General features: G+C 34.5%; 1 protein-coding gene across 2 annotated transcripts in view; it reads right to left on the reverse strand.

Moving 5' to 3' along the window:
* Positions 1 to 5,951: 5,951 nt before the first annotated feature.
* Positions 5,952 to 17,290, reverse strand: part of LOC145664283 (salivary alpha-glucosidase-like) — a 138,497-nt gene continuing 127,158 nt past the window's right edge. For both annotated transcript variants that reach the window (XM_081730820.1, XM_081730818.1), the window contains 4 exons: positions 14,762 to 15,017; positions 11,572 to 11,767; positions 9,607 to 9,753; positions 5,952 to 6,139 (listed from right to left, as the gene is read on the reverse strand). In XM_081730820.1, coding sequence (XP_081586946.1) covers positions 6,049 to 6,139; positions 9,607 to 9,753; positions 11,572 to 11,767; positions 14,762 to 15,017 — 690 coding nt within the window. In that variant the 3' untranslated portion in view covers positions 5,952 to 6,048. The remainder of the gene's footprint in view (positions 6,140 to 9,606; positions 9,754 to 11,571; positions 11,768 to 14,761; positions 15,018 to 17,290) is intronic.

A 17,290-nucleotide genomic window follows, 5' to 3' on the forward strand; every position in this document is an offset into this window, starting at 1 on the left:
AGGCACATTTCAAATAGAGACGAAGAAAATGCCAACTGAAATGGGAATGTCAGATAAGTTATTGTCTGGCAATGTCAGATATTTGAGCATTATACTGTAGCTTATTATATATAGCAGTGGTGGTTACAGGAAAGGCTTTCGGGCTGAAGTCCGTAAATTGTGGAATTTCTAAAGGAAGAAAAAGAAGCTACTGTTCATCATATCTATGCTTAAAAACTCCACCCCTAGTTTCAAGATTAATAAAAAGGGGTTTCTTCTAAATTCGTTACTGACGTAAGGTAAAGAAATACCTGTAAAGACAGGCACGCATTCATAGGGAGGAAACTTTGAATAATGGAACTGCAGTGACAAAACTTCATTTGCTGAAGTTAATACACCCTCCACCTCAAAACCTGAAGACTTTTATTTTTTTATTTTATTTATTTATTATTATTATTTTGTGCTGAAAGAGGGCATTTGTTTACAGAAAATTGTAAAAAGGTAAAGTCTGATTTATTGATAGAGATGGACAAGAGATGAGCCTCAAATGTTTTTGCAAAACAAGAGACGAGACTTAGCATTTCTCATGTTTCGTCTCGCGTCCATTCCTATTTATAAACAGTTTGGTCCTTTCAATTTCAAAATGTGGTTTCGCAGTGATTTTTATGCAATAATTTCACACTCGCCACAATGTTTCTCCTCAAACTGAGAATTTACAGCGAGGATGCGACCTCCTCGCTATGTGTGCCTCTTCATCCATGTAGACTTAAATATCGAGGTAGCGACCGCGACTTAAACCTCAACCTCGATCGCGAACTATCTTCGGTATATCTTTGCCTTAAAAATATTAACCGAGCAGAATCTTTATTCAGTATAATTTCTAAACATCCTGTAATTTATTGGAATTCTCACTTGTTGCTTCCGTCTTTCATTATCTGCTTTACTTACAGCGTGTCATTCCTCTTTAGATTATAACCACCAAGCTTAGTACTTTTCTGGGTTCACTCTCGTTGATTAAAATATATTGACCTGGTGAAACCCATGAGACAGCTACTTTTTGTCATCGTCATGAGCAGAGGCCCTGGTTCATATGAGGATGTCCTTTGGGTCATGTGTAAACATCCCGCCACCAGAGGCCAAGTCATGATTGAAACCTAGGCGCTCGAACCTGCACTTTTTGGTTGAGGCCGACATCGACCTCAGGAATAGAAAATTGCGAGAACATGGTATAACGGAGATCATAAAAACTTGCTGTTTAATTCAAGATTGATTCTAGGTGAACCGTCCACGAGAGACATCGGTGATTGAAAGCTTCATCTTTGTTTTCGAAAGGACTTCATTATTTTCGAATGTGAGAATGCAATCAACAGGGACAAAGAAGAGGCACGAACACTTCAACTATAGAGCCATGCATTACATAATAGACATTTTCTCTTCACCTTATTCATAATCTATTATTGTCGTCTTATCTTTTTATATCAAAATAAATCATGTTTCATTTCAAATGATTACTTAGGCTCTTCCATACGCATTTGAATAGCACCCCAAATCTGAGCTACGTCTTGTATTGGATTATCTTGTAATATTTATTCATGAGATATATATGTTTTATGCTCCATCATTTGAGGCTACAAATTGTATTTAAGAAGGCATTTTAATGACTAGATTACCAATGTTTGAGACTTTCCGTCCCAAAAGCATATTTTTATTGGCTGCGCGCTAGTTTTACAGTATTGTCAATAGTGAAGCCAAGGGAAGATATCTTTTTCACGTAAGTTTTATGTAAGGATCGGGATAAGCATTGTTCAAATAGACTTGTGTGATAACGCTGGTTAAGCGTGGATCGTTACGAGGAGCAGTTTCTTTCCCTTCTAATTCCAAAGATTCACAGTATATTACTGAGATTCTTCACTAGAGGTTTTCAGGACCGCCTAGGTGCCATTTTGACAACCTTGAGTCACAAATTTCGCATGCAACCAAGTTACCTCATTGCAGAATCATGAAGCTGTCTAATGTGGTGCGATAGAAATGCAATTTTAGGGTACTAAGGTGTATTTATATATATGGTAAATTGGGTGGTATCACTTTCTTTTGCCTATTTTGCTGGTTCCTTTGGCTTCCCTCCCATGGTTGAGGTAGGTGTTAACTCGGCGACGGACATGAATGCAGCTGATTGTTTTCGAGGCGTAGGATGTGGTGCGTGCTGCGAGTTCGGCTTCCACAGAAATGGAAGCGTGTGGAGTATTGTCGACTGTGTCTGATGATTTTGATTTTTCGCTGGATAATTGTTCTGTTCTTTTTGTTCTTGGCCTCCTTGAGGTAGTTGCATCTCTATTGATTCGCCAAGTGGATACCCCCGCAGTTGACATAAGTTGCTGGAGTGTCTTTTTCGGGCAGTTCTGTGTAAGATGTGGTGATAAGGCATTTAACAAGACGAGGTGACACGCCCGTTGACAGCGGAAGCACTGGAGAATTTCGTGACCTTAGAGTTCCACTCTGCAGTTCACTATGTAGTCGATGTCGTAGATCTTTCTTTCAGTTGTTTGGGGGAGGCTGACGAGGAAGAGTGGGAGAAAGACAGTATGTGAGAAATTATAATGCTACTGAATCAACAATGTCTCCTTTGCATATATATTTCCTTTGGAAATCGCTAACGTATAAATAGGTAAGTATATCTTTTTGCTATTAGAAAATGTTCTTAAAGGCATTACGTTTATTGTATTTACATAATACACACAATGCTAGCAGTTTTAAGAAAAAATATCTAACATGCTACCATCTATTGGCAACATTTTAACTGCACTGTATTTAATATAGGCTAACCGTTCCGTCATATAATTTATACTCAAGTAGTGGCTGATCTATAGTTGTGCAACGAGGAAGTCACGTTGGCAATAGCGGTAAACTGACTTTGTATCCCCCCGCATCACAGAAACCTTCGCTTTTGGACCTCCAGTGAAGTTTTACTTTTAAGACATTTAAATTCTGAGATATAAATATTATAGGGAAAAAATTACCGTTGTATAATCATATATATCCAGTATATATATTTTACTTGCAGAATTATTTAACTTTATGCGTACTTTATTAAGCGCGAAGAATTCATGTTATTCATGTAATAGAAAATAATTGATGTTGCCAACACTACTCAGTGTATGTCTTCAATTGAATTTTCAAGAGATTCTGTAAATGAAATGAAATTCCTATAATCCCTGTACGACCCATAGAACCCGTCAGGCTAAAGGAGACAAATGAAGTAATGAAAATGGATTATGGAATTAGAATGCGGAGACGATGTTGTCCAACACAAACGCGCTGGGCGGGGATCAAATCATATCCTTCGTTCCAGAGATGAGCGACCGTGACCCCTCTCAATCGATCTTGTAAAAAAGCTATTCGGTTATATACCGTAAGACGGGGTTACTTTTACATAATTTTCTTTACATACAAATATCGATAATTCAAACTAAGTACTGATACCGGTACCATCATTCTAATATCAATATTTGTAGACTGCATGCAGTTTTGTGTAGGTAAAATATGTAAAATGTATAAATACTGAAGGGAAAACATTGCACAGAAACGCTATGTTCGTATGTTGAACATACTTTTTTCTGTAAGATGTGTTGCGCAAAGTAACTCCACCTATGGGGTTATTTTGCACCAAAGTTTATATTTCAATAACTATGGTCATACTGAATGTTTACTAATGAACTTGCAATAATGTTTTCCTTTATCTATTATCCGCCTTATGCAGAGTCGTTTTGAAGAATGATTAGCGTCATGCTAAAGGCCTGACTACTGCACGAAACATATGTTATTCGAACTCTTTAGTATGATACTAATCACTCATCAGAATGACTCTGCATAAGGCCCTATATGTCCAAAATATAGTGTTCTAAATCATTACGTTTGTGAGTTGCGATTTTCTTTAAAATGTTTAAATCTTGTGCAAAGTAACCCCATCTTACGGTATCCAATAACATACATACTTTAAAGAGTGTAATTTTAAACAGATACAAAAGTTAAATAACTGTGGAAAGTAAACTTTGTTTATCGTATACTTATTTATTCTCAGACACATGGTAACACTTTCGTGCTGCATTGAAACAAACATGTATTCAATTTTAATCGTTTCTAAAGCAGTTATTCATTCGACCATTCATTTTTCAGCACCAAGACGTAGGCCGACTGTTTAACGTAGACTTCGAATCACACATTCTTGTTGAGAATCGAACTCTGGTATCTCATACTTAAGACACATTTGGAAACCATATACGCACGATCAAATTTCAAAATATGCATGAATATCCGCAGGACTTCCGAGAACAAAATTTACTGCCCCCTCCCCGTGAGTGTTGTGCGCCTTAAACCTGTCATACAAGAGTTGACAATTGACTAATTATTTTATAATAATTTTGAATTACAAGTGTAACACTTTTACATATTTGTATATAGCTTCGCATGATTGCTTTCACACCAACATTTCAGTGGTAAATCAATTTAAAATGTGGCTCAAGAATATGCATTCATTCTCTACATGCTTGCACACACACAGACTTTTACATATATATATATTTCCGGTCGATTCTTCTAGTCTTTAATGTGAATCACTCTTTTGTGTGTGTACAAGAAGGGGAACAGATCCATCCCATTTTGCTTGGGTTGAGTATGCCAATACAACCACAGACCTTAAACACTGCCTTATTTTTCCTCCCACGGTCTCATCTGCCGACCGAAACGGATTCTGTCTTTCCGTCACAAAAAACGTGTGATTACATTGTAAGTAAGGGCAAGCGTTGAAAGGGCTGGTCTGTGAAGCAGGTCATCGCTAGAAAGAGACAAGCCAGAATACCTGAACAGATAGTAATATCAAGCATCGTGACTTACACTATATTGCCAGATCTCTCATAGACATTGATCAAGACTGCAAACTCCATATTAAGATAAGATTTTCTTTTCTTCTGTCGGTCCTTATTCATATATAGAAATAAAGGTCCACATTTTTCTTAATTATTTTTCTTCGTATTAATTGGGAAGGCACCTGACTTTGTGACCACTAAAAAGCCAGCCCTATTTTCAGCCATTCATACATATATTAAAATTACAGCTCTTCATTGGGCTTACGTTTGTGTAAATAAAAGATAAAATGTATTGGATTCTTGAAACAGGAACTTTCGGTGCAAGTTCAAAGGAACTTCTCAAACTTTCAGTGCAAGAATTCACTCGCTCACAGATTTTGCTTTGTTTAAACCAAACATTAAAACAAAAATTAGCTTATTCATGCAATGTTTTAGCCCTTCGAGTTTTTTAAATAATAATAAGAAGAAGAAGAAAAAGAACAGTATGTATATCGTATATGTTCAACTGAACTCAGCCGATCTGGATCATACTTGGCATTGTGATAGACGCTGATCCGCTATACAAGCTTAGGAATATTATGGTGTGAGCCTTTGTTTCGCGAGTTAGGGCAATCAAATGTGGGGCGTGAACTTAGTGAAATTTTTAAAAAAAATAATTTTAATAAAGCTTTGCTACGCTGATCCGCTATACAAGCTTAGGAATATTATGGTGTGAGCCTTTGTTTCGCGAGTTAGGGCAATCAAATGTGGGGCGTGAACTTAGTGAAATTTTCAAAAAAATAATTTTAATAAAGCTTTGCTTTAGAAATCAATGAAGGTCGGTTTTTTTTCACAATTGGGAAGTTTCTTTAGTGTCTAATTAGAAACAACATTTAAAAAATACCTTTCGTTCTATTTGCTTTACATTTCCTAAATTTGACATATATGGTTTTATATAGTGTTGTTTCTAAACATAATAAATCTACCGTAGCTGTTACATTAATATGCATGTGTGTGTACAAACTTGTGCCTTACTTGTAGTTTTGGTACGAACCGCCTCTGCTTTCGATAGTAATAACATTATGTATGCCCATAAGGAGATCTTTGATTTTAAATAAACATTTCCAGTACTTGATATATACAAAAAATTTTATTTCTCAGCTCTAATACAATAAATATATTTTCATATTTTAATATCTTAAAATGAACGGTGATGATGTTGGGAAATTTATGCTTTAGTTTCTTCAAATTCAGGTATAAAATCCAATACTATTCCATTTTTTCCTGCAAGTACTAAGTTGGTTGTTGGAACAATGGATCTGAAAGAATAAGAAAGCAATAAAGTATTTAAATAAATTTTTACTTCCATATTTCTATACAATACGTGTTAATGAAATATTTGAAGCGCCTAGTATCAAAAGCCGCCAAATCCACTTTTTTTTTTTTTTTTTTATTATTATTTTTTTATACCGAAATTGGGTTATATATCGCTTGTTATACGTTTGATCTAAAGGAATTCCATAGAAACAAAATTTTGTTTAAAAGCTTAATATTTCATATTAAAAAACTAGTTCGAATATGGGACTTTGTAAGCTTGTATATGGAGCTTCACTGCACTTTTTGCGAGATTACTCGAAACTGAGCGAAATGGATGTAGTGGATTTTGATACTAGGCGCCTCCTTTATAGCATATTCAGGGTGTCTATCGGTCACGAAAGTCATGAAAAAGTCACGGAATCAGAAAACGGTCATGAAAGCCAAGGAAAAGTCACGAAAGTTGGCTTTTGGGCCATGATTATTTTATCTGTACAAATATAAGTACAGACTTGAAAATTTTGTTCTATAAAACGTCAAAATTCACCACCAAAAGTTCCTATGGCCGGCTTTAGACGCTATCAAATCGCAAGCAAAGCACGCTTCTATCGTACGCATGAAAATTCTGCTTAATTTGACCCAAATTCGCTCTTGAGAATGTAACAAAATGTTGTGATTTGCGAAAGAACAGGTCATGAAAAAGTCACGAAATTTCATTTTGAAATTTTAATAGAAACCTGACTTTTTATTATTATTATTATTATTATTAACGCGTAATGATCTAGAGGCCTCAGAAGCGACTGAAATTATCATAATTTTAACCGGTATTTCGTCAGTTCTGTTAGATTTTCTAAAGTTAAAACTGCACTTAGTGCCGTAGCAAAACTCTTCGGGACTCCGATGCAAAATGGTATTTGGGACTCCCAATTAGCGAACATATTTTGTTTCGCGTAATATTAAGAGCAGCAGACACAACATTACCCACAAAAAACACATACATTCTTTTAAAGTAATCTTAAATAATGAAATAACATTAGATAGAAAAGACATTGCACATATTACAGCGTTTGATAATTTGTCATAATTTTACAGAATCTTTTTTTTTATTATTTATTATTATTATAAAGAAAAGCAAAGTATCTACTGTGAAAAGTAAGTGAAATCATGAAATGTATTTTCAATATTTGTCAAAATAGATTTTCTAAATGAAATAGGTATTACCAGGTAATCACAGACATTTTTTTAATAGAAAACTAAAATAAAAGAAATATTGTTGATTCTGCATCATAGTAAGACAATGTTATTTCTTGAAATGAACATCATGATTAATGAATAGAAAATAAATGATTGTTACTAGTGCTCTTTTAAAGTGATTTTAAGTCAGATTCCACGTTAAACTACCCTCATTAGCCCTGGAACTGAACAGGGCAGTACGTTTCGAGCAAACAAATATCCCGCATATAGGAATCATTAAAAAAAAAAAAAAAAATAGTAACTTCTTTAGAAAGCTGACTAGTTTTCCTTCTCATGTCTCATCAGACGAATGTTGGAATGAAACATACTTTTATGTGTTTAAGCGTAGTGACCTTCCTTTTAAAAAAATTCATCACCTCACCTCATTGTTAAGAGCCTTAAGCATTTGTATTCTTATATTCCAATTAATTCCAAGCCAAATTTAGAAAAGAGAATCTATTAGCTGTAGGTTCCACAGTAATTACTGAAAAAACTCAATTTATAACTCGTTTAATTTTTCACTGGAATACACTTCTAGCTAACGAGCTAAAAAGAAAAGATTTTACTTTAATTTCCCTGAAATGTCGTGGAATGACACGTGTTTCTTGGGAGTTAAAGGTTAACAAGTGAGTAAACCAAATTATATACAAAGTTGATTTCCATAACTAATTCAAGGAATGAAACATTTATTTATTACTATTGATTACGGGTTTAATATATACAAAAATTCCTCCATTAAACCCATAATCAATCAAAAAATAAAATTCTAGTGCTTCATTACGTGAAGGTTATGGGATTTTAAATTTACATAGCTGGAGCCCCAAAAGTAAGTATACAGTAATTCATTAGTATACTTAGCGTTGTTAATTTTATCTTTGCATTTTTTTATATATTTATTTTTATTTATTTATTTTTTTTTTTTTTTTTTCAAGTGTTATAAATGTTGACAGGGAACTTAACTGGAGAACAAAGGAAATGGGTTTTGAGGCAGAGTTGAACAACTGAAAATGTCAAGAAGATATTCATGACATGAGTAGAAGCGTTTAATATTTCCCTGCCGACACGCCAAACCATTAGTCGCATCAGATGCAAGATTGATATAAAAGGTTCAGTGGCGAATTCACCAAAATTTGGAGAACTTCAGTGACAAAGCAATTTGAGATTAGAGTTGCTACGGCATTTGTTATCAGTTCGAAAAAGTCTACATGAAGTGCGACACAGGAATTATACTTGCCAGGAACGTCACTGCAACGTTGCTTTCTAGTTGTTTTGCCCAAGGCTGTTGTTACATGGTTTGCTGGCGGAGAACAGAGACTGATGATTGGAATTTTGTGAAACCATGCGTAACCAATTCTTGGAAGAACTAGACAGGCATGATAAGATTATTTGAACAGACGAAGGCTGTTTTATCAGGGCACTTGAGCAGACACACCTATGTTAATTTGGCTGATAAAAATTCCCATTTGACTATCCAGACGCAAGTAAATCAGGCATCATAACCTCTAGACAGTGTGTTACAATTCAGAACTAGGTCAAACTTCAATAAAGGTACTACTAACTAGGTGGCGGAATTCCTCATTGTGCGTTAATGGTGAGGAACTATCTTATTAATGTGTTCGTATAGCATTGAATCGAATGACGAAGCAACATTGATTGGTCGGCACATTCAACTGATCTTTTGCCAATGGACTTTTTTTCTAGACTAAACTAAAAAGAAATCAAGTATCTTATGAGAAATCCCCAAACAGTAATCGGAATGAAATTCATGACAGCTGCCTGCATTTATAGTCATCCATGCAGACTGAAATTTGTGTCAAACTGTGTTTCGAAGTGTTTCGGATAAGTTGGATGCGTGCTGTAACGATGATGGAGGACGTTTCGAATACTTAAAGGAGTAAATAGGGTTTAACCTCTTGAGTTTAATGTTTAAGTACTTAATTTCAATATTTGCCATAGGGTTTAATTAATTTCAATATTTTTCAATAGGGTTTAATTTCATTATACCATCACCACGTATTATAAAACTACCTATCTACTTACTGTATACTTATTTTGTGGTCACTATTTATATATAGAGCGTATAGATGATTAAACAGTAATTTCAGTCTTGACTCTTAATCAATAAAATTAGATTTTATAAGTAATTTGTTCTAAAGAACTTTGACACTATAAAACAAATAACTATTTACAACAGCCATATTCTCGTTAGAAAATTATCTCAGGTTAGAAAATTATTTACCTGTACGTCAAATCTTGCTTGAAATCACTGCTTAGTGCGTAGACTTTCCCATAATCTGACACGTGAGGAAACGCTGTAAAATTAACCTTCTTCTCTTCATCTCCAAAATTTACGGCTACCAAATATCCGGGATGGCCTTTCTTTACCCTATAAGACAACAAACGGAAATTCAATGAAAAACAAAAATGTCTGCTTCTATGCAAATGCAAAATTCAATACTTACAAGTATATATGTACTACGTTCATAAATGTATACAAAATTCATAGAAATGCCCGTATAATTATGTGATGATTCCTATATTGACTAAACTGTCTTGTTAAGAAAAAGCCGAAGCTTCCCCTGAAGGGTTTATCTCAAAAGCATTTTTATTGCAAAACATTGGTTACATTTCTTTAACTCTACAGTATAATAACCACATAGACAGAGGAATATTCTATATACCTGAATATATAGTCGTGTAAACTTCATCTAAACGTATTTGTTATTATAGTTTATTTATCTTCAGGAACTTAGTCTATATTTTTAAGTGCGCGAGTGTTTGGCATAGAAATAAAATTTTTGATGGGGATAGAGGGGGGAAAAAGTTGGACGTGTGTATGTTTGTAAGATCATACGAGGTTACAAGAGTCAGAAACCTTGTACCTGTAGTTTACACTAGCTTAAATCATATAAATCTATCATCGAATTATTTTGGGGTACGATATTCTACGTATGTAATGTGAACTGTCATTTTTAACAGTAAACACATTCACGTCAGTTTTAAACAAACAAAATAAATATACAAATAAAAAATAAAATAAAATGTATATATACAAAAAACAAAATAAATAAAATTTTGTGAAAACAAAATAAATATGCATATATTTTTTTAGCTTTAGAAAACCTACCGCCTAACAGTATCAAAATTGTCAAATTTGAGATTATGTTATCTAAGCAACATATGGATTAATGCTACAGCACTTTCAAAAGACTCATTCCTGCCTCTCATTCCCGCATTTTATTTTAAAAAATCAGAATATAGCACATGTACTTATACAGACCTTTGCAGTCCTAACAGGACTATGCTATTACAGGAGCGGATCCAGGGACGCGATCGTCCCCCCTCCCCTCCCCCGAAGGGGAAACTTTCTTATTTAATATATAAATGAAACCCATCCCAGAGTTTGGAGCTCTTAAAAGTAGCTCTAACAGCAGTATTACAACCCAGCGCCCCTCTCCTAGAAGTCTGTCCTGGATCCGCCCCTGTACTATTATACATATACATTTGCATAGTTGTACTGTTTCTGCTTATTGTATTTTACAGAGAACTTCTATTTATTTATTTTTTGCTTCTTAAAACCAAATTTGGATGAACAATGAAACAGTGAAAATAAGTGTGAAACTGATGATCAATCAAAATGAATGGAATTAGTGCTGGAATTAGAATGTGGGAAGAAACGATAGAATCCTTTTTAAAAAAATAAAAAATACAATACTATCCATCACAAACTCACACACACACGAATATTTTTTGAGTTTTTGTATTTCGCGTCCTTATTCAACTACAAGGTTATGAATAATAGAACCTATAAATCATAAATGGGGACTTTAATGAAGTGCAGTTGGCAGATGAGAGGACTACCATGTAAGAACAACCCTCACAGGCCGTCTTCCACCATAGTATCTTGCCTTCAAGAGAATTGCATTACAGGATCACGCCATAGATAATGGCTGGGCTCAAATACGAGGCTGTTGGAAAAGTTTCCGCAAACTACTACTAGACGCTAGTATTCTGCTATTATAAAATTCAGAAGAGTAATGTTTTCTGTGTTTAAATAATTTAAATATCATTATCTTTGACTATTTAAACCTATTCGTTTATTTTTCACAGTACTTTGAAGTAGTTTTGTGTGAGATATGGGAAGTGCAGTATATTACTTTCTTAATTGTAAGCGTTAAAACAAAAATAATAATCCAAACATTACCTTGTAAATGCTAGTACGGTATTATTTAAAACTTTCACATCCAAATTGCCGTACATGAAGGTATCCGTATTCCTAGCATGAACAAGCCTTTTATAAACTTTTAGGTGACTTCTTTCAATAGCTTGTTGCATTTTGACATTGATAGTTTTGTAATTTGGGTTTACTGGTAACCATGTCTCATTGGCTTCTGAGAAACCTGGAAATAATATATTTATGTGCACCATAAAACACTTACACACACACACACACACACACATATATATATATATATATATAATTTCTCCAGATATTCTAATACCACAGTTTGTTAAACCAGGTTGAATTAGTTGTTTTTAAGATATCAATAGTCCCTCTTTTTAGAGTGAGTTGCAGATGGAATTAAATTCCATAAACCTAGTGCCAAAATTCTGTCTGAAAATATCATCAACCATATGCATTGGGTGAAAGCAGTAAGCCTATATATATTGTATTGTATATTAGCCTACACACACACACATATATATATAGATAGATAGATAGATATAGATATATAGATATATAAAGGTCATCAGTTCATGATGTATGTATACATGCTTTCTTCCAGAAAAGTTGTCCAGAGATTTGCCCAGAGGAAGAAGCCAAATTAAAATGTGAGGAAACTGCACTAGGTACTACCTAGGTATTTGCTAAAGGATGTGACCTCCGTCATCTAATCCGAATTTATTTTAGCTTAGCTCTGAGGAGCAAAGGAACAATGCCCGTATGCACAGTCTATTTCACCTAGTTATCCGAAAGCTGGCTAGCTATCATTGATTGAAATCCTTTTCAGAACACTTATCTTTCACTTGTATTAATACCAGCATAGCTAAGAAGAAAAATGAAGTGTTCTCTTGCGACTATATGTTTAGCTAGCACGAGTGACCAAAATCATCATAAACAGTTTTATTTTTGTACTTTTATATCTTTTGTAAATTTCAGCATTGAAATCCTAATTGACGACTGAAAAAATTTAAAAAAGAAAAGTATTTGAAGTCTAGAATCTATCTACAGAAAAATATTACAATTTTATTTTTACCGAAAATCCTAATTTCAGTTATGAATTCTTGTGATTTATGTTTTAAAATCAAGATTTTGATAGTACGAGTCTTGTAACTGGACAAGTATGATATGTATTATATTTTTTTATGTTTGGAACTATTGCTTTACATGAAGGACAGGCCCTACTATTGAAGTGGCATCCAACTACTATTTTCACCCGAGGTATTACACCCGCCACACGGTTATCGAAAGCATGCGCTATAGCTAGGTACTATGGAAAGCTCCGCGTTGACATTTACAGTCTATGGAAGTTTGAATGTTTACTAAGATTTCAGGGAAAGATATGAGATGAAAATGACCTTCAAATTTGTATTGTATTGCAATATATTATTGCATCCATTTTTGTCACGAAATTATAATGATGGACAATTTACATACGAGCTGTACAATGGTATCATACACCAGTTATATTATATTAAGTAATATATTCTAAGTATGTCATTTGTATCATAAATGGATTCTCTAATAAGTATTTTTCAACTTTTTATATATTGCTTTGCACGTGTATAGATTACATTTGCATACTTTGCTACATTTGCAATTGTATATGTCACCCATAAATGATTAGCAAGTTCAACTACACTTTTATGTGCATATTTGTGTTGTAAATTTCCATCACTTTATCTTACTTCTAATATACGTAATACCTAGTTATTTTTATTTACTTTACGAATATTGGCAAAACACAAAATTTGATCCAAAATCATGCTTTATGGTGGTAGAATACTTGCTAAGAATACAATGGATGTTTACAGTGCTGTATTCTTACAACTTTATACCCTGAACAGCTATATGATATTTTTCTGCAAATAGTGAACGTAGTCTGTAAATCCATAATATCTACATAGCTAATTAATTAGTTTAAAGCTAAGCCTTCTCATCATATTATACCTTGTTACATTATCGCACATAATTTCTTTTCAAGCTTCGAAGTGCAAAACAACCATTGTTGAGAGTACATATACAGTATATCTTCGAGGCGATAAGAAGGATTTTCCTCATTTTTCTTTCATTACTATGTTTCATTTCTTATGCTGGCGGCTATTCATACAACAATACTATCTTTCAACTTACATAAATTATCTTGTAAAATACAGTTTCAATCGAATAACAATCAGTGGTAGGAATTCCATCACTTTCTTAATTACTAACTTAGCAACTAACTACATACCGTGCACCTATTCATATTACAGACGAGAGCAATAATAAATTTGAGTGTAAGATAGTAATGTCACTTATATAAATATCCTTCCCATAGTCGATTGGGACTTTTTTCAAAATGAGTATCTTGTACCCGTTTAAGAAAAACAATTGAAATTACAATACACAACAAAATAAAACCTCTGTCCAGAAAGCTCAGTGGTGAATGATATCATAAGAGTGCGCCGCCGTCGCATTATGCCGAACAGATCAAGACATATCTCAACAAGTTCCCGAAATACGAACCCGAAGGCAAACGTCAAAGTAAGGAGTGGCGGGGTCCAGTGTCGCCTAAAAGCAAAGAGGTGCGAAGTGAGAGTTCCTGCATTAAGACATTGTTCGTGGTGTTATTCGACTTTGAGGATCTTGAGGATACCACATTAAATGCCGCTAAATACGTGGAAATGTTGAAACGTCTGCTGCAAAAGATCAAACAGGTACGCTCCAAGTACGTCAAGCAAGGCGACTGGACTGCTACGACAATGCCCGGCCATATACTGTTTTTCTGGCTCAATAGTTCCTAATCAACAGGGGAGTTGTCTCTCTCAATCACCCACTCTACTCCTCATATTTGTCTATCCCAAACTTTTTCTTGTTTCCCAGATTGAAATCAGCCATGAAGAGCCAGAGGTTTTTAGACATTCAACGTAATGTTACGATCTAGCTGAAGGCCATCCCTAAAGACGAGTACGCCAGAAGTTATCAGAACTTGTATAGCCGTTCCCAGAAGTGCATTACCATCAACGGGATTACTTCAAAGGACAGTAACTGCTATTTCAGATAAAACCAAAATCCATTCGAAATATAGACACATTCACCGAACTTTCTGGACAGAATTTGTATATTACAGTTAGTTTACGAATAGAAATTAAGAATGGATTAAATTAGTTTACTTCCATAAATGAATACTTACCTGCATTAATGCCATCGGACCATTGCATTGGAGTCCTTACAGGATCTCGAGGCAACATTTTAAACGTTTCTGAATCGATATTTTCTTCTTGTGAGTCTTCAAAATCTCCCACAATGTTATCTGCATCTTCCATACCTATTTCTTCTCCGTAATAAGTAACGGGGGTTCCAGGTAATAACAATACTATCATATTGATCCCATCAACAAGTTCATGTCCATATAAAGAAGCTACACGTCGAGTTTCGTGATTTCCAACCTATAAGTAATAAATAAGCAGCGAATGAATTAGTATAGCATCATAACTGATTATAAGCACATTTATTTAAAATTCTCTTGAACCTTATTTAACACAATTAAAACTTGAGTGTTATATAAAATAATAATAATAATAATAATAATAATAATAATAATAATAATAATAATAATAATAATAATAATAATAGTAATAATAATAATAGTAATAATAATAATAACTCTATGGCCTATGGAACCCGGAGGTTCAATGCCGCGTTCACAAAAGCTCTCCACTGACTTCTATCCTTAGCTAACTGCATCCAGTTTCTACTTTGTATTCCAATCTCTGCGAGATCCATCTTAATATTGTCCTCCTATCTGCGCCTAGGTCTTCCTAATGGTCGTTTTACGATTGGTCTTCCAGTCAAGACTTTGAAAGCGTTTCTACTTTTTTCCATTCTAGCTACATGACCCGCCCACCTAAGCCTCCTAGACTTGACGACCCTAACAATGTTGGGTAAACCATATAAATTATGTAGTTCCTCGTTATGAAGTTTCCGCTATTCCCCATTCCCGTTCCTCTTGGGTCCGAATATTCGTCTCAGGATCTTGTTCTCAAATACTTTCAGTCTATATTCTTCCCTCAGAGTAAGTGACCATGTTTCATATATTCAAATATGAGGAAATACTATAGTCCAGAAGGTATAATAAACATAATAAGAGAATAGCCAATCACCACCCTTTAGATTTGCCTAACTTACTCATCGCAAGGTCACTCAAACTCAACCGTCTACTGCGCTCAGCGAGCCACGAGTAACCAAGCTGGCAACTCTGCATAAACGTCACTACAACTTTCGCGGGAAGCCAGCGACGTTATACCTTCTGGACTATAAGAATACAACTTATAGTGGTTTCGAAAGTCAACTCATGTTCGATATTGAAAAGGGGCCTTCAATGAATAGATTTATAGATATTATACATAAGATAAAATATAATATTTCTCCTATGTTAGTGATTTTACTTAAAATGCGTTAGGCATTGTGCAACTAGTCTATATGTTTTTTTTTTCTATTATTCATTGAACACAACCATAATAAGAAAAACATGTTATACGTATATGCAGTGGCGTATTTAGGGGGGTGGCTTCCGGGCTTAAGCCCCCCCCCCCCCGAAATCTTACTTAGTATAATAAAGTAAATGAAATATCCTGCAGAATTTTCACATTTCCAGGCAAAGCCCCCCCCCGAAAGTTAGCAAAGCCCCTCCCGAAACAAAATCGTAAATACGCCACTGCGTATATGGTATGTCATAATATAGCAAATCTTGGAAGGTGTGTTATATTCTACACATTTATTTGAAGTATCATTTTATGAAAATTAATCTTCTATATATCTATATCGCCAACGATGTGTTAGACAGGATCGCTAAGAGGAAAAATGTAATGTATTAATAAAAGTGAAGCATTATCAAAAATCTCAGTATTGTGACCAATGGGATCTTTTCGAAAACCAACACGTATTAATTAACTAATTAATTTATTTCAGCTAGACAAATTTATTATTATTACTACTAGTATTGATTCGAAGTTCAATGACCCTTTTCACGACCGTAGCTATATGTGACACGGGTCTATAGTTTAAGTGGGATACAAACCACATGAGTTCCCACCAGGAATCGAACCGGGTCTTCCACACGAAGGCGCGTATGCTAATCGTATAATCACGACTATTAATATTATTAAATATTGTTATAGTATTGAAATATTTGTTCTTAAGTTCACAGTCGTAACCAAAATTTATTTGCTATGCCAGCATGATAAAAATGTTGGCGGCTAAATAAAGTTCAAAACTTGATACTTTTATCTTTTTTCCTATATTTTATTAACTATGGTTACTAACTAAGTTTTGGCACTAGACAAGGGCGCCCATCAGGGGGGCAAGGTGGGGCACTCGCCCCCCTAGAGGAAATTGTACTTCAGAATACCGAAAATCCAATAGAATTTTTACATTAGTTACAGCAAAATTTGAAACTATTTTTGAAACGTAGCTTATACTTGTCCCCACTTGGAAACCACAACATGGGCGCCCTTGGCACCAGATAAGTGTAGCAATGTGTGTCTCAGACTATGAACGTTGTAATTAGAAGGATCCGGTATATGGAAACAGGTATAGAAGAAAGTTGTAACCAAAACTTACTCATTAATCTAGATCCGTATATCAGAACTACGGTGACCGAGCAAGTGTATATCATCATATGGTATTAGTGCAGAATGTTGCATCATAGTTGAGGACTTCT

This window comes from Thermobia domestica, chromosome 11 (assembly GCF_964235325.1).
Source record: "Thermobia domestica chromosome 11, izTheDome1.hap1.1, whole genome shotgun sequence".
In the NCBI taxonomy this organism is placed as follows: domain Eukaryota; kingdom Metazoa; phylum Arthropoda; class Insecta; order Zygentoma; family Lepismatidae; genus Thermobia; species Thermobia domestica.